The sequence below is a fragment of the Lissotriton vulgaris genome, chromosome 7 (assembly GCF_964263255.1).
Source record: "Lissotriton vulgaris chromosome 7, aLisVul1.2, whole genome shotgun sequence".
Taxonomy (NCBI): domain Eukaryota; kingdom Metazoa; phylum Chordata; class Amphibia; order Caudata; family Salamandridae; genus Lissotriton; species Lissotriton vulgaris.
The window spans coordinates 1,205,922,345-1,205,941,036 of NC_141695.1; the positions used below are offsets into that span (position 1 = coordinate 1,205,922,345).

General features: G+C 44.5%; 1 protein-coding gene across 4 annotated transcripts in view; it reads left to right on the forward strand.

Moving 5' to 3' along the window:
- The window catches only part of BICDL2 (BICD family like cargo adaptor 2), a 123,588-nt gene that overhangs the window by 46,261 nt on the left and 58,635 nt on the right, over positions 1-18,692 (forward strand). For all 4 annotated transcript variants that reach the window (XM_086931722.1, XM_086931723.1, XM_086931724.1 and 1 more), the window contains one exon: positions 6,583-6,798. In XM_086931722.1, the coding sequence (XP_086787848.1) occupies positions 6,583-6,798 (216 nt within the window). The remainder of the gene's footprint in view (positions 1-6,582; positions 6,799-18,692) is intronic.

Below are 18,692 nucleotides of genomic sequence, written 5' to 3' on the forward strand. Positions count from 1 at the left end.
CAGGGAGGACCAGTGACGTGCCACAATATGGAAGGAGGTAAACGCAAGCAGAGAGAGCAGTGAGGCCCAGAATATAGCAATGGCTGGGGCTCTTGGGGGGGGGGGGGGGGGCGGTCTAATTGTGGTATGCAGGGGTGAGCACATAGGCCTCTGCCGCAACTACAACTAGATCGAAGCCAGAGAATGGCAATGGTTGACATTCTTCCAAGGCATTTCCTTAATATTTGTTTTTTTTTCCTGGCTTTCCCTGTGTTGGAGTAATATCATGGCACCGCAGAGTATGTGCCAGTACAATACCAGCCAGCATGGCAATGTAGCACTGCCTTAAAGGAGTAATATGCCTGTGCTCCTACTGGGTTATGTGCATGGTGTCCTTTGGTCTTTGGCTTGTCAGCCTGGACATTTGTTGGCCTATGTGTATAGGATCCCTTGTGTGTGTGTTTGCACATGTACATGTAATTCTGTTGGGCTCTCTGCATGGCTTCCTGTACATTTGTTAGTTTGTGTGCCTGAATATTCGTTGGACTGTGTGCATAGGATTGTGTATGTGTGTGTGTGTGTGTGTGTGCATACGTGCCTCTACTTCTGTTGGCCTCTGTGCATGGCTGCCTGTACATTTGTTGGTTTGTGTGCCTGGATATTCGTTGGACGGTGTGCATAGAATCATGTTTGTGTGTGTGAATAGGTTTAGGTACCTCTAGTTCTGTTGGCCTCTGTGCGTGGATTCCTGTAGAGCTGAAGGCCAGCGTGCATGGATGAAGGTAGGTAGGTGTGTTTCTCTGTCAGTGCGTGTGATCTTTGTCCGTGTGTAATTAACACGAACACGTGAAGGCCACTGGAATTATGTGGCAACGGAGAACCAGCTTATGCTGCATGTTCAACTACATTTTTGGCAAAAGAAAGGCCTGTTATGTGGGTAAGAAATTGAACTGATGCTGTATAATATGGAATTAAAGCCAATTAGTGTGGTACGCTCTTTGACATTATCTGAATATTTTAACACACAAAAACTAAAAAATGGATCCCTACTTTAAAGAAAATACATGGTTGAGTAAGAATAAAACTATACCTCTTCATCAGACCATGTTCGAAACGGTATTCACCTTCAGAGGTGGATAATTTGGCCTAGCATGTGATGTGCAGGGATGTCTTTTGTTAGCACTGTCCTTTCTCTGTCCCAGAATAAACGAGTTTATGTAAAGCATTCACAATGTTGTATTCTCCAGAATGTACAACTATATTTATTCGCATCTTATACACAAATGCATACAAAGGAGCACCTCTTTTATTTTGTGTACCAGTCATGTTTTAAAACTTTTCTTCAGGTTATGGTTAAATTCATGCTCACGTTGAAAAGCCTCTGAAAGCAACTATTCTATTAAGAAATAGCTCTGCATGGCAGTTTTGTACATTACATATTTATTGAATGTGTCTCTTACTGGTATTACAACATTTTGATGAATTTCCAAAATGGATAACTTTATCCTGATGAAACCAGGCTGACGAATTTCCATTTTCAGGAATGTTAAACACTGATTTCAACAAAAATCATGTTTTCCATGAAAAATATATACATATATACAGACTAGGGTTCTGAAAACTGCGTCCGGGATCTACAAAAAAGATAAAAACATATTACAATTTTTCAAATAATAGGAATTGCAGGAAAAAATAATGCATTTAAAAGGGGGGAAATGTGGGGGAAAGGAAAAAGGAGAAACAGATAGCAGTAGTCTTTTTTTTTGGGGCATCTTTTGCGACCCAGTAGAAAATCAAAAAGGAGAACAAGAAGGGGAGAAACAAGAACACATATTTAAAATATGAGGAGGAAAAAGAAGGCAAGGTAAGTAAAAAAAATAAAGTGGATATAAAAGGTGGTAGGGCTTTGAGGATAAAGGGAGTAAGGGCCTCAATTGTTTTGTGGGAGGGGATGAAATTGAAAACTCATGACAAATTAAGGGTAGAAGTAAAGAAGGAGGGGACAGGGTGTTATGTTCATAGGGAACAAAGATGCAGGGGTGGGTGCGGTGAATGAAGTACAAATAGGTACAATAAAACAAAGTAGGAGGTGGGGGAGGTGTCGGGGTCAGTAACTAAAACAGATCAGAAGAAAGAAAAGGTCTGGACATGAATGGTGCTGCACCAAAATGCCAGGGATAGCAGAAGTGACCTCACGCACTCTTTTTGACATCATGTGACATTTGACCCTGAATCCCAAGAAAAGATGAACAAGATGGTAAACAACGTTTACCACAAATCTTTCTCCCAGCAGGTAATCACAACGTGGTCGTTACAACGACCGCGTTGTGATTCCACATACCATTACTCCGCAAGTCGGAACAACGATTGCTGAGGGGGGGGAAGGTGTTGGGTTTAAAATCCAACACTTTCCCTATTGTCCGCACAGACTGGAGTTGGAATAGTAAATTATACTATTCCAACATCCAGCGCCCCCTCCGCAAGTCGTTGTTCGGACTTGCGGAGTAATGGTAAGCGGAATCACAACGCGGTCGTTGTAATGACGACGTTGTGATTACCTGAGGGGAGAAAGAAAGCGGAAAAATGTCAAACATTCGCAAAAGACGTTTATCCGGATGAAATTATAACAATTGAGATCCCTGAAGCCTAGTGTATACCTCAAAGAGAAAAAAGTATATCTAAATCAAGGATAGATGCACAAAAAAGAGATTTAAAAACAGTAGTGGGCAGGCTCACTAATACTAAACCATAGGGACTAAAAATTGCCTGTGAACGATGTTGTTGGGTTGAATTACTCCTTTTTATTTTTACTAAGTTTTTACATCATTGCTTGTGACGAACTGTCACACTTGCGGAGCACAGAAGTGACAGTTCTGGTCAAGAACATATTTTTCCATATATTCTAGACCTGGGCGTGAAATTCCACCTGCTTGCGGAGTTTGCAGAGTTTTTCCCACTCTGCGCAGCGCAGTTTTTTCCTCCCTCGTGTTTACCAACATTAAGTTGGCAAGCGAGAGCGAGGAAAATCTTACTCCAGACCACCTCCTGGCGAGATTTTTCAATGTGGGCGGTCGCAGATGGCTGCTACTGCTTGCTTAGAGAAACCTTCCATTCGCATTGAGGAAGCTGCTGCTCGAGTCGAACATATATTCGAGCAGCAGAAATAAGCAGCACCCTCTTGCGTTGCACATAGTGCCGTCTGCACTGATTTTGCAGCTCGGGACAAACACCAAACGCTAAAAATCAATGTGAACGGCGCAACCTATCGCTCTCAGCGGCTTACAGAACTCGCGGCAGAATTTTTGGATACGTGGAACTACGCGAACTACGCCCAGGCCTAATATATTCACAATAATGGACGGTGGCAGTTATTAATAAAAATAGCATTTTTTAATTTTTCTAATTGTTTTTTAAATTATAAAAAGTGTGCATTACACTTAAAGTGTAATCTCCCACTGCGATCTGCAGAAAGTAAACAGCGTTCGTCAGAACACTCCATAGCTTCTGTGCTTGGTACTGCTTTTGCCGCCTTTGCGGACACGGGTCTCAAAAGCAGTGCTAAGGGACGCGAGAGGCAAGCCAGGGGTAGCAGCTGCACCACCTGGTAACCCTTAAATTATGTTTATGAATAAGATAACCAATGGGAAGTAGGGAAATGGGGGTTAGGAGCTTAGAGGAAACCAAGAATGCATAATTGCAGGAACTTTAGAGCAGAGGGGTGAAGAGAAGGGGATCTAGAAATACAGAGTGATTAAATGGGACATTTTGGAAAATGTTCACAAAAAAACAAATAGAAAAAGCGAAGTAGGTGAGGATGAAGATGAGGGAATCCCCTTCAACAGAGGGGGGAATGAACAAATGGGGAAAAAGGGTAGATTTAGGCAGGACACATTTTAAAATATTATAAAATGAAAACCAACTTGAAAGTGAGCATATGTCTCCAAGAAGAGCATCCACCAGGTTTGCTTTGTCAGCTTTCACGTCATGACACGTGCGTCAGAAGCAATTTCTTCAGGTTGTTTTTTGTCAGTAACACACTAAACCGCCTAATTATGACAGCTTTGAGAACTGTGCATTTGTTGTAATAAGTATTTGCATGCAAGGTGAAGCAAAACACGCCCAGGACATAGAAGGAATCACCCCTCCCCATTTGAAGTACATTTATTTAAAAGAGAAAAAGAAGGAAAGTAGAAAGGAACAAGAGAGTAGAAGAGGTATGGAAAAGAGGGTACATAAAGAGTGTAAAGGCTCACAAGAACTGGATGGAGCAAAATCTGAGGTGATAGATGCACCTGGTGGGAAGGTGGGGCTGGAAGCCAATACAAATATTGAGTGCTGTGGGAAAAGTAGTGGCAAGTATAGTGGAGAGCTGGAGGTTAACATCCACACGTATGGAAGGCTAGAGCTGAGGAGAAAGGGCTGTTACTCTACTGCTTACACTGTGTAACTCCTACAGAACACACACACACACCATCATCTCTCTCCACCACTGACACCCTGGACCCCCTATACCACTTAAACTACATCTGCGTTACATAGCACTAGGGAGACTTCCACACCTTAGGGTCATAAACAACGCTGTTTCTGGTCCTGTTCTATTGCATGATAGCCTAATGCATTCTGGGTGTTGTAGTCTTTCTTTTGCTTCCATGGAACTAATTAAAATAACACACCTGAAATCAATGATTTGTAGGTGAAATGTTCAGCCCTGGAGAAAGTGATTGCATTGACCTGGCGTGAGATGGTCACTACATAGCCCCTGTCCTACCTTGCATAACCTACACTCCACATAGGTACACTACATACACAGCGCTACTTACACTCTGCACTATTTATGCTATGTATCCAAAGCACCACCTACATATCTACTCTACATACAACCTTGGCCACCTACCCTCTGCCATATACCACTACAATATCAACTACATAATATTGTGGGGCCGCAATATACCAAAAATATCCAAAATATTGTGAAGGTAACTTTATTTAGGTAAGCATATACATCTTGTCAAGGTATGTGGATCTGGAGTAAGATATGTACATATGGAGTTAAGATTAGTAAATCTATACTTACCTGTGTTCACTTACCTTTTTGATATTTAGTCCTCTATATTTAGGCCTCAATAATTTAGCCCCACAATGTTTTTGTTCTTGATGTTCTTTCATACAACCACATCCGGCACCACTGACATCACCAACACCATACACCACCTACACTATATACACCCTGGACATCAGAAGCCCTGCAACGCCTATAACCTGCACCAATTACACCCCACACCCTACACAACTTGCACTATCCCCACACCATCACCTAAACATACACGCACATCCTATCTATAGGGTCCTACGTATACTCAACATACACATGCACCTACACATACCACACATCACATACTACTACATACAATATGACATGCTTATTCTGTGTGTGGGGAGGGTTTGCACTGCTACTGCCCATGCTGTGCCTCTTCTGTGTGTGCTAGTGAAGCCTGAAAAAGCATTCCCTTTCTAGAAAACCTGTAACAATTTGTCATTGTTTCGCATGCACTTTGTGCATTGATGTCAGCTTGCCTGCAGCCTGTTACCTCGATTCTTGGAATTCTTGGCCATGTGCTTGTACTAATCAAAAAGGTATAAAATGGCCTTTTACGGAGTTACCAGTGGACATCCACCCCTAAATCCGTGTGAAACCTAGCCTGATCTTTATTTGTTGTTTTTTGTAGGGTGCTCATACCACCTGAGGGCTGCTTCAGAACACTTCTCAAGGCAGGAGGGGGGAAGGCAGGAAGCAAAGGTCAGCCATAGGGCAGAGAAAAACCCAGCAGACGGGGATCAGTTATTTGCAGTGTACACTGCATTCCTGTAGAACTAAGTCTCTTCTCAGCTTCTTCAGATGGGCCCGACGAGGATGTTCCACAGGGTTGAGCCTTGTGAGTGATAGCCCTTCCCCCAAGATGTGTATGCCTGTCTGGATACAGGAAGGCTGTTTGGGGGCCTACTGATGAATAATTGACAGGCCAGCAACCGTTTGGTGAGTTAACCACGAGCCTAACCATGCTGGGCTTTATGCACAAGGCAGTGGGTTTTTTGGACACCATATTTCTGAGCGGGAGTCAATATACTGACTTCAAGGCCTGGTGTTGCCTACCCTCTGTATTCCCGGTATGATATGGGCAGCCTTGTTACAGGCATCTTGGAACGCCAGAATATTGTTGGCCGCATAGATGTCCAGATGTCCAATTACCAGTGCATGAGAGAACCACTGTAAGGACCTGGAGGAGAAGGTGTATGATGTAGGAAACCATGAGCCCCGCCAGCCAAATATTTTTACAACGCATTCTGTTCTCTTAGTCACTAGGTTGGATTGCGGTGTACCAATTGACCATTGCAATTGGTTTATGTTGTTGTTTGTCCATAGCAGCACTGATTTTTGGAAACCTCTACAAACCCTAGAAATTGTCATAATGAATTTGGTTATTACCTTAAAGTTGCATGCTATTCGCTCATTGAACCATACATAACTTTGATAAGCTCATCTCTATACACCACTAATCAAACTTACCAGACTCCTAATTGACCATGTTGATGGTTCTTTTTCAGAAACTAGAGCAGGAGAAGCATGATCTGCGCCTGAGACTAGAAGCCCGCGAGAGCGAGTGGGAGCTACACGTTACTGAGCTAGAGAATGACCTGTCCAGCCTCCGTGAGCAAATCAAGCACCAGCGCTCCGAGCAGCGTGACACAAGTCGCGAGAAGACGCACGCTGTCCAGGAGCTGTCCGAGCAGAACCAGCGCCTAGTGGAGCAGCTCAGCCAGGTGAGCATGGTGGGCTTCTAGGGTTTGCAAGCCGTGTTTCATTGTGCTGGTGGTGGGCAGTGGTGCTCATCTATGTGAAAACTGGGGCTTATTTTTCATGATTAGACTTTGATGCAGAGCAAGAGAATGAAAGATAGAAAAGGGAGAAAGAATGAGGAAGAGAAAGACAGGAAATATTGTCAGAAGGAGAAAGACGAGATTAAAGAAGAACCTGAAAATATGAGATAAAGAGAGAAGAAGTGTAGAGTGTTGGAAGAAAGACTCAGGAAGTGGAATCAAAACCATGCAACCTTGGTATTCAGTAACTCCTGCATTCCGCTGTGCCAGTGGTGGCTCCAAAGGAAAAACTTGGACCTCGTGCATATCTATTTTTGCAACTGAAGTACGGGTTGCAGGGTGTCAAGTAGGTAAGATTTTTTTTTACCATAAATTGAGGCCTGCTTCCTCTGTATACTTGCCACCAAGGGCCATCTTTTCAGAGCAGCTGCGACTGAGGGGGATCTGATGAACCTGTAGAAGTCTAGCAAAGTCCTACCTCAGGAGCTGGTGGGCAGTGAAAAGAGAGAGAAGTGATATAATGGTTCAGGGATTTCGGCCAGGCTGCATTGTTTATGTGGTAAGACTTTTAGTTGCTAACGGCACCGGTGCTCTCTGTCACGCTAATCCTATTGTGAAGAAATCCCTTAAGCTGATCAGTGGTCTCAGGATTTCTGCCTCCCAGATGCTCGGGGGGTGGGTGTGGGTAGAGGGGGTGGGTAGAATTCTTGTAAATCCTCAGAGGCCTCAGCACGTGAAGTGAAAAGCTAATAATGCAGGGCTTTAAAATAGTGCAGAGGTAATGTTTCTATTGCAGGCAAATGATGGGCATTTGTAAAGCGCTCTTTAAACACTGGGGGCTTCTTGGCGCTGTCTATTGTTACTAAATTCAATAGGACTTGTTTTTTTATAGATTTCATAATTATGAAAGGCTGAGTTGATCCCTGGGATTCGAACCTGTGACCATGAGGTTAACCCGCATTCCTGGAGGGGATGCATTAGTTCAGCCAGCCACACTTCTCAGCATAAGTCAACATGTCTCTCCGTGCCCAGAAAGACAGAGTACAAGATGTTTAAATATCTCCTTTGCCATTCTGATTTCTAAAGATCTCACCCTATAGCCCTGTATCTCTCTTCAGAAAAAGTTTTAATGTTAGGTTTATCTGCCTTGGATCGGGACAGAACCATGGTTTCACCCTCGGCTGCACCAACATGAAGACAGTGGCTTTGATTTCTGTTACACCAAACTTTTCACAAGCCACTATGCCCACCAGCCCAACAATACCACTTAATATACTTATCATGGTATTGGTACAGCGTGTGATGCTCACACATAGGATGAGAAGCTTGTTGGCTTGGAAGGATGGGTGAGAAGTTGACAGTCGCAAGCCTCTACATTGTAACTGCAAAGAGCAGTCATGGCCCTGTACCAATCTGCACATTTCTTTATATGTGTTTAAGTTCACTGTGGCACAGTATGTTCATGCATGTGGGTGCTACTTGTGGACAATGTGAAAACCCGCAACTGGGAAGTTTTATGACTTTACCCAACTTCACCAATCCAAACATGTCCAACCAGCAGGTTTCCCTGCTAGTCAGTTCACCAGCAGCAAGATTACCTGTGCATGAATCCTAGGCCTGGAAAAGAGCAGAGGGCCCACAGACATGGTGGAGGATAGGGAGCAGGCTGGCATTTAGCCTGGCATTTCTTGGAGCATCAGCTGGCTCTAGGTGGGGAGGGGGGCAATGTGGCAAGGATGTGCCAAGGGTTGAGATGGGACCTCCGTGACCGTGCATGAGTAGGGTTTGGGCCTCAAGGGGAACTTAGTGGGAAGGGAGGCGGGGGGGGGATATTGCAGTAGATGGTATGAGAGGCACAGGTGGGAGATCTGAGACTGTATTATGATAAAGGTGCACTTTTTGTGTTTGCGCCATGTCACACTTTCATACAGGTGTGCCATGTGCAAACAGGAAAAGTGCACCCTATTATGTTAAATGTAGTGCTCTTAGGGCAGCCATGAACTCGTGCTGCCCAGGGGGAAGCGCATTCAAGTGAAATACGGAGCAGCTTCTTCAAAACCGCTCCTTGTTTTACTGTGCGAGTGGCAACCCACCTACACTTTCAAGAGGGATTAGAGATCTCCCTACTGGTCGATGCAGAGAGTGACTGCACCCGCCTGCAAGAGACTGTCTGGGGAGTCCATGGGACCCCGTCCATCCCTAGAGAGGGCTTTCCTCAGGGGCCGCACTGACAATACGCCATCTTTTTGTGCCACACTTTCAGTAGGCCTCCTGATAACTTTGTTGCCTTTGTGCTTGTGTCCATAATATGGTGCAGAGGCAAAGAGATTCCCTCATGGCGCCCTGCAAAATGAGGGAACGCCCTGTTGAGATAGCACTGGCGCTACATGTGCACCAACTCTATCTGTATTACATAAGGGGCCGAACAAGTGTCTGCAGGCCCTTCTGTAATACCCAAGTCTTTTGGGAGCGCACAAAGCAGGCGCACATGCCCGTTGCACCTTGGCCCCCCGGGGCACTTTGTGGAGAAGTGTGGCTCACGGTGTAGAGCAGGCAGACCCGGAAGCTGAGGTCAGACCCGGGACCAGGGTTCAATTCCCGACGCGGCAGGGTCTTGAGCTCAAATGTCCACGGACTCGATAATTCTCGCTTCGGTGCCTGCTCTAATCATGGGTTCTCACTCTGCAACTCTGGGCATTAAGCTTGCTTAATCTCCACAACGGCCCCCCTGCGGCGGGATGCCTGGCTTTCACCTTGGGGATGCCCTGTAGGGGCTATCTCACAGGGAAAAGCCAGGACGGGTTCCCAAGGCAAGCGCCGGGAAACCTCCGGGTAGCTGTGCGCTCAATAAATGCAATAATAATAATAATAAGAACCCTGGTAGGAAACAGCTTCCAAGAGGCAGAATTCTATCACCTGCCCCTCGTGGCTCTGATAATGGCTTCCGGCAACCAAAAGCGTTGTTTAAACTGCTATGCATCCAATAGTCAATGTGGTTATTTCAGCACCTAATTACCATACCAAATGTTTGCGGTGGAATAGCCCTTCCTCTAAGACAAGATTGCTCTTGGTTGCAGGTTAGAACTACTGAGAAACAGCTCAGGTATATGCAGATTCTGCAGATCACAGAAGCCTGAGTCCAAAACGTGTTCACCAACCCCAGTGCTCAGAAGAGAGGAGTACCTTCCAGTCAGTGCCAGAGTTAGATTCAAGTTGGTCACTATCACACATACAAGGCACTGCATAAAACACTCCTCACTACCTTCATACAGAGATTATCCCTTATCAGCTGCCTAGAATGTTCCCTTGGGGGCCTAGTAAGGCTCTGATCCCAGGTTAGAGAGGGAGACCAGGCCTTTCCAAGTCCGAAGGCTCATGTCTGCAACTAACTGCCAGAAAGAACTTTGTCCTTCATGCTGATGCTTAAAACATGGAATCAAATCCATCTTTTTCCGTCCAATCCTGGTGGATTTGTTTAGTGTGGCTAATTACCCGTGAGGGTATCTAGGTGCTGATAGCTGCTGCTTCAGCGGTTCAACCGAATAACCAGGTCATGAGTCCTCTTCTGAATTCCTTCAGGGAGGATGAGGTCAGTAGGTGAAGTGGGTGTTTGTTCCAAGATTTTGCAGCGAGGTGGGTAAAGGAGTGTCCTCCACTGTTGCTGCAATGTATGCCGGGTGTGTGGGCGAGGAAGAAGGAAGCAGAGTGCAGGTGTCTGGACAGAAGATGGAAATTTAGTCTGTGGTTGATGCATTCAGGTCCTAGGTTGTGAAGGACTTTAAAAGCGGGGATCAACATCTTGAACTGCCATCTCTTCTGAATGGGGAGACAGTGGAGCTTCTTGAGGTGGGGGGGTGATGTGGGAGCACTTGGGTCAAAGATGAGTCTGGCTGCAGCCTCTGTATTGTCTGTAGTCTCTTGAGGAGCTGCCAAGTGATACCTGCATAGAGTGCAATCCCGTAGTCTAGTCGGCAGGTGATCAGGGCATGAGTGACAGAGTCTAGTGTTGATGAGGAGACGTTTAATCTTGAGGAGCAGGTGGAGCATGAGGAAGCAAGAGGAAGATACTGTGCTGATCTGTTTTCTAATGGCTAGCCTATCATCCAGGATGATGCCAAGGTTGTGGGCGTGGCTGGTTGGTTGGGGTCCTAGTTCAGGGACCTACCATGTGTCACTCTACAGGGAGGTGTTTCTGAAGATTAGTACTTCTGCCTTATCTGTGTTGAGTTGGAGGCAGTTGGTTCTCATCCAGTCAGCGATTTTTGTTATGCAATTGCGGAAGTTTCTTAACGTGGTGTCGGGGTCTTCAGATAGTGAGAGGATGAGTTGTGTGTCATCAGCGTAGAAAATGATAATTAGTCTTTGTGATCTTACTACATTGGCTAAGGAAGTCAAGAAGGTGTTGAACAAAGTGGGGCTGAGGGATGAACATTGAGTGATGCTGCAGATGTTGTTCTTGGGTTCCAAGGTGAAGGGCTGGAGGTGTATCCTCTGGGTTCTCCCAGTGAGGAAGGAGGTGATCCACTTGAGAGCGTTTCCTCTGATTCCGATTTTGTGTAGACTTTTGATCAGTATGTTGTGTAATACTGTGCCAATTGCTGCTGAATGTTGAGTAGGATCAGTGCCACCATTTTTCCCTGGTCTAGGAGTGATCTGATGTCGTCTGTGGCAGACAGCAAGGCTGGTTCAGTGCTGAGATTGGGGTAGAATCCTGATTGGGAGGTGTCCAGAAGATTGTGGTTCTCGAGGTGTCCCATGAGTTGGTGGTTGATGGCCTTCTTGAGGACCTTGTGGGGAAAGGGGAGCAGAGAAATGGGGTAGTAGGTCTTGAGTCCGTTGGGGTCAGTGAACGGTTTATTGAGGAAGGGCTTACTTCTACATGCTTCTATTCATCGGAACAAGTGGCTGTGGCAATGGATGTATTGAGGATAGTAGTGAGATTGCTGCTGATCATCTTGATCCCAAAGTTGAAGATGTGGTGGGGCATGGGTCCATGGGTGCTCCTGAGTGGATGGAGCTCATGATGGCAGTGGTGTCTTGTGCGGTGAGCTGGTGCCAGGTGGTGAGCAGGTGGTCTTGTTCTTTGTTTGTGGAGGTCGAACTGGCTGGGGAAGTCGGTGGGTTGGGGCTCGAAGTTCCTGTAGATGGGGGAAATCTTGTTGTGGACGAAGTCTGCCAGGGAGTTGCAGAGTTCTTGTGAAGGGGTGATGTCTTTTTCGGTGGGTGATGTGTTGGAGAAATCAGATGATGTTGAAGAGTTCCTTGCTGTGGTTGAGTGGTTTGCTCTGCGGGTTCTCTTCTGGTGCGTCATCTCCTTTCAAGTTGTTTGCTGATGCACTTTGAGGTTCTTAGCTCAGTCCTGTACCAAATGGCCTGCTTGGAAGCTCTTTTGTTCTTGGTGGGTTTGTAGGGGGTGACTATGTTGGCTCAGTCTGTGATCCAGGCGGTAAAGTTCCTGACTGCATGCTCAGGGGTTGTTTGTGGTACGTGGGCTGGAGGTGTTGAGGGCATCAGTCCATTGGCTGTTTGAGATCTTGTTCCAGCTGCCGTGTGACGTGCAGGGAAGTTTGAGGTGTGGTGCCAGGGAATCCTGCAATGGTGAAAGGGACAATGGCATGCTCAGTCCAGGTGAGCTTGGTGACATGGCTGTAACTAATTGTGTTGCTGGCCGAGGAGATCAGGTTGAGTGTGTGTCCTGTGATGTGGGTGGGGTCGGTGACCAGTTTGGGGAGGCCGATAATGTTCATGCTTTCAAGGAGGTTATCGGAGTTGGTATCTTTAGGGACGTTGAGGTGAAATTTGAGGTCTCAAAGGACAATGTAGTTTTCGGACTCTAAGGCAAGATGGGTGAGGAAGTTGGGGATAGTGTCGCAATAACTGGGGTAAGGTCCTGGAGGTGTATCGGCAAGGGTGCCTCTGATGGTGGTCTTGTTGTCTGTTCGGAGTTGGAAGTTGAGGTTGATCCAGCGCTCCTAATGAAAAACTGTCTCAATAACACTACTCATCTTCCCAATACTCACCATTAATCATGAATCTCTACTAAGGCCCATAAACTGAAGAGACAATTGTGAGCGACTGAATCATGTGACCTAATTAAAAATTCCATTCATAAACTATTTACAAAGATATATACAACTGCAGTTTATCGTTTCTTACCATGTTTTTGATCATACAACATTTAATTAAGTCACTAAGGCGAATGGATCTAATAATGATAACTAGACCATGAATAAACAAGACCAGCTTGTCATTTCAAAATCTATTTTTATTAACTTTATTTTATTCAAGGAAAGATCATTTTTATTCAGAAATCATTATTTTATTAGCAATTTGAAAGCATCATTCAAGGAAAGGCACGTTAGTCTGACATTTTAAAAGGTAAATCAATCAGCATGAATTAAAGCAAAATAAAAGTTTCCATTCCCTATTTCCCTGTCTAAAACTCTCTTCACCTAAAGAATAATTAATAAAGACTGCTGTCCTTACGTGCACCAGAAGTCCATCAGCGCGTCATTCAGGAATCGAGAAGCAAGAGCAGCACCCTCCTCCCATGGTCCAAGCTTTATACCTTTCTAACTAGCTAAAGTAACTAAATACCGCATACTTCTCCATAAATCCGAACACATCATTGGCTGAGCTGTGTCAGACCATCCTTATGTCATTCATTCCTGACCAAGTCCGGGGCACATCATAAGCCCTTATTGTTCTTAGATTTTCCATCCTTTTAGCTTCCTTGCAAATGAAAGATTTGACCGAGCACAAAACTTTACTTCCTAATCTTGGCAGGCATTACAGGCTTCCTGTCCTTGGACTCTTCTCCAAGAACACGTACAACTCGACCAAAACTGCTTTTGAATTAATATTCAATTGTTCAGCAAAAAGCTCTTTTTTCTGCACATGAGTGATGACTTCACTCTGGTCAAGTTTCGCATTTTCAGCACTGCCAGCCACTTCTTAGGCCCACTCGAAAACTAATATTTAAACAAACACGACAATAATTGATTAGAGAATTGAGACCCATTCTGTTACCCACCGCCTCTTCTAATTATTAACTGGGTTAATTATGTTACCTAGCCAAAGCACAAAAAGCAACTTCATAAAAACCTTCTTCTTTCAGGCCATAAGGATTCTGCAGGAGCTTTTGCCACAGAAAAGACACGACAAAACATATTGCACATAAATAATATAGCACATGCCATTAATTAAACAGCCGCATTTAATACTGACAAAGTCGATAGAAAAGGTTAGTTTATTATTTTTCCACGAACTTGCAAATGCAACATAAAAGCACATTAGTCCCGCGTGTAGGGTGTGCAATTTTAAAACTAAGTTGATTATTTATTTCAACCCATGCCATTAGTACTGTTATTCTTATTATGGAAGTTTAACTTTGCGAGTTTGAACGAAATCTCATTCAATATCTCGCTCCATCAAGGTGTTCCATGATCTGGATGGTGTCTTCTGCAGTGGTGGTGCAGTGGATCTTCTCCTTGTGAATGATGGTGATTCTACCTCAATGCTTGTTGATGCAGTCTCAATAAGCAATCTTGTAGCCGTCAGGCGTGGCGGCTGCTATGCTGAGTGCAGAAGCTTGGTTGAGCCAGGTCTCAAGAGGAAAATTACTTTGGGGGATGTGGGAGGTGATGGTTTCCCAGATTTTGGTGGCATGTTTACATAGCGATCATACTTTGAGCAGGTGGCAGTGGAGCTGGCCTGGGGAGGTCGAGACTGGCATGGTGTGGTCCTTGTGCGTGTTGGGGATTTGGTGTTGCAGGAGAAGCGGCAGTGTTGGCAGGTGAAAGATCCAGCCGTGCACTGGGGGTCGGTGCGGCAGCAGTTTTGGAGGAGCCCTGAGCTGAGGCCCTTGAGCTCGGCAGTGGTGTATCGTCGGGAGGTGTTTGAGCTAGTGGTCCTGCTTCTGGACACGTTCCAGGCATGGGCTGGCGAAGATGGGCTTACCTTTGGCACAACTTGCTCAAGCCCTTGGATGCTCTTTCTGGGATTGGAGCACTATATAATTTTGATGTGTGATGATCATGTGTTGTCATAGTGTATCATGGTACCACCATTCAGGTGGAGTCCAGTTTTCTAAAATTAAAAGATTCAATCATCTTTAATACACAGGTGCCTTCTTCTAGTATGCTTCTAAAATCGATTTGAATGTCGAAAACCGATAGGCGCAATCTATAGTGGTCCTTCATCGTAGAAGTGGCGTCCTGCAGCAGTCATCATGTTTCTTTCTTTTTTAGTAACACATTCATGATTCGTTCAAGGTTAAATATATGTGCCATTTCTTACACTGTATGAAATAAGCACCATTTTCGGGTTTATTGATAGATGTGTGCAGTTTCAAAGATTTTATTTTGTAAACTTTTCTTAATTTGTGTTTACTGCGTGTGAGTTTTCACATTAAAATCTGAAGTTTCTTGCACCTTTTAAGTTGTTTGGAGAAAAACATCGCCAACATCCATCTCACAAGAGTTTTAAGGTTAACTTGCAAGATAGGAACCCATCCGTTTTTAGCAGCAACTAGCCCTTGCGAGGAAATATGTTCATTTTTTGTGGGAAAACTAGGCCTGTGTGCAGAAGTAGGAAAGGGGGGAATCCCCACAACATATGGGTAACCAATAACTGGGATCTATGAAAGACTTCATTCATTTATTAGAAACTTTGCACACTTCCTTGCAAATGAATGACCATTTACCCTGGACATGTGGCTAAGTATTGTCTGATGATTTCTGCTCAAACATTGGGTGCCCTCCTCTGTTGTAAGCAATGCAGCTGCTGATATTACCATTCATGGGGTTAGAATCTTTAATGAGACTTGCAGGAGGTGGCATGAGGAAGTGGGAAGATTTGCTTCCGTTTCTTGTGCTGTGTCAGAATGAGTTGCAGATTGTTGAAGACGTGCTCTATAGTGTGTATTTATGGATGGTTCTGCTTTGCTTCCACAGTAGATTCTTTCTGGGGATCTGGTTGCATATTCTCTTTCTCAGCCTCGCCATTTGACACAGCGCCCTTGTGGGGTGGATTATTTGCCCAAGGAGGGAGATGGCCAATTAATGTACATTTCTCAAAGAAGACATTGTGGCCTATGACGTATTATTTGAGGTTTAAAATCAGCCTTCTGCAGATAATAAGGTTGAGCCAGGCTTGGTGGTCTCTAGATCCGGTCTGTGACCAATTCTAACAGAGGTGATCCTGCTCCAAATGAACCCTTGCTGTTCTCTGGGTATCAGTTCGAGAGCAAAGTACACCTTCTCGGGACAGCCGTGGGTACTAACACAAGAAAGACAAATCAACACAGTTAAGGAACAATAAAGAAAAGTTAACACTTCCCAAATCAAGAATAGAATAATGCTTAATGCACCCCAAAAGTGAACATAGACGAACCTGGCATAATTATTGGCCTACAAAAGTTATGATGAACATACATTTTCATCATCTGGATCGAACAAAGTCAAATTCAAGTTTTAAACAGTGAAGAAAACCTCAAACGGGACCTGAAACTATCTATCTCACTCTTAATTAATGTACTCAGAAAAAACAATTGTTAGGTAAAATTTGGGAGAATCCTAAAGTAAGGCCACGCAAGGTAAACTGGAACTACTCACAGGACTTGAGTTGGCACCCTGGGGAGGGGTGGCCGACGGCGTCCAGCAAAGGTGGATGAAGCGGTTTTCTCATTGGGATGGTTCTGTCTCCTGGATAGCCATACAATGGGGAAATATGGCTACTATGCAGGGGCGGCTCCTCTTTTGGAGCGGAGGAGAGTCGCCCCACTTAAATTTCCCCAGAGATGAAAAAAATGGTAATTTATTACCATTTTATTTATCATCCTTCTGTCCTGAACCGAGCGTCAGGGCGGGCGGCTGCTGAATATCAGTGGGCTGTTTGTGCACTTTTCAAAGTGACAATGTCCCTTTGGCCATCCGTCTTGCAACGGCCAGCCAGACATACAAAATTTGAAAACTCTATCCCGGCTGCCTTTAAACTGCTAGGTTAGAGTAGGTGCAGGCCTCCGGGGCGCTGGGGAGTGCCAAGTGAGGCTGCTTCCTCCAATCGGGCCGCTGCTCTCCCAGCATGAGAGCAGCGCCAGGATTGGTGCCTGCACTGCATCCAGTTCCTGGGAAGATGTCTGGAGCAGGGGACAGAGGACGTCGGTTCAGGTAAGTTTTTTAACCCTTTCCGTGCTCATGACGAGCTGAGCTCATCATGAGGCACGGTGCTCCAGTGCTCATGACGAGCTGAGCTCGTCATGAGCCATGGAACGCTCACACGCAGGCATAATTCCCCTGCTGTGCTGAGCGTTCCACGGGAACGGGTGTGGTCATGACGAGCTCAGCTGGTCATGAGCACACGAGCGCTGTGCGCGCCCCCTGCCCCCCAGCACAGCGGGGGAGTTACCCCCGCTGCGAAGGGGTTATTATTAATATTTGCGTGTGCCCCCCGTAGATGCTAGCCGACACTGCTACCACAGTGCTCAAGGCCATATGTAAACCAGACAGCTGAACACTCCCAAAATGCTGTATTTTGAATGTTTCGTAGCTGAGTGATATCTACCCTAAGATTCCTCACTAGTACCAGAGAGAAACCTTGTTAGAAAACCAACCTACATATCACTACTCTGTGAAGATCACAAAGTTCTATTAAAGAGCTATAGTGTTCACCTTGCTTACAGAATGTGTCCAATTTGATAGACATGCTGCTGGGGAAGACAGCTTTAAAATGTGCAGAAGACTGAATATGTATATGAAAATAGTTATCATCTCTACTTCTACAAGTTCCTGAAATAAACGAATCCTCAAAATATTATTTTCCATGTGTTTGTATTATATATTTAAAATGTTCCCAGTCTTTGAAATTTGTGCATTTCATACATTTTTCACAGTGTTTTAGTGTTCAATAAGTTTATTGGTATTTACATAACCAAAGTACAGTACAAAGATGCATCAAACAAGATGTAGTCATAGTACAAAATAATTCATGGTATTACAGTGCATAGAATAAAATATGTGTAATAATACATCATCTTACCAAGGAACAACATAATGAGGAAAACATGGAAGACATACATAAGTTGCACAGAAAAATAAATAAAGAACCCCCATAAAACAATAAGGTATAGGGTTGTGTGCCTCTAATAATTCCTTATAATAGAGCGAATTGAAGTAAGACAAGAGAAAATCTAGGAACATGTCTAAAGATAGCAAGGAATGTAGAATGGTGTAGCACCTGACCTTGTCGCTCAAACAATAGATGTAATGAAAGGGCAAAAGAGGAAGGGGATGGGGGGTGCACAGCTAAGTGCCATAAGTAGAGTAAAAATAAAGGCAAGTGTATAGACTATAATGTTTACATTATGCATGTAATTAAGCAAATTTGTCTAAGGATTGCCAGATAGTAGAGGATATCTGAGGAAAGGACCTTCTTTTTGAGTGTGAATTATGGGCATTTCTTAAAAATGAGTCCCACGCCCACAAAGTATGAAATGAAATGTGTATGAAAGATTTCCATTCCGATAAAATAACCATCACAGCTACTGAGAGGAGTAGGTCTAGAAGAGCCATATCATTACAGCTTAAGGTAATCCAAGATGTGGATGCTCTTGGTCCTAATATTACTGTAGGGCAATCTAAAACTATTGAGAATTGGAAAATTGTCAACATTTGGGACTGGATTTGTCCCAGTAGGATTTTAGAAGTCGGCATTCATAAAACATATGTTGGTGGGAACAGTCTCGTCTCCACAGTTCCAACAATTTCCATCCTCACAAAGCTTGAGTTTATGAAGCGTAGCAGGTGTCTAGTGTAGAAGGTGCATAGCAAAGAATTTCG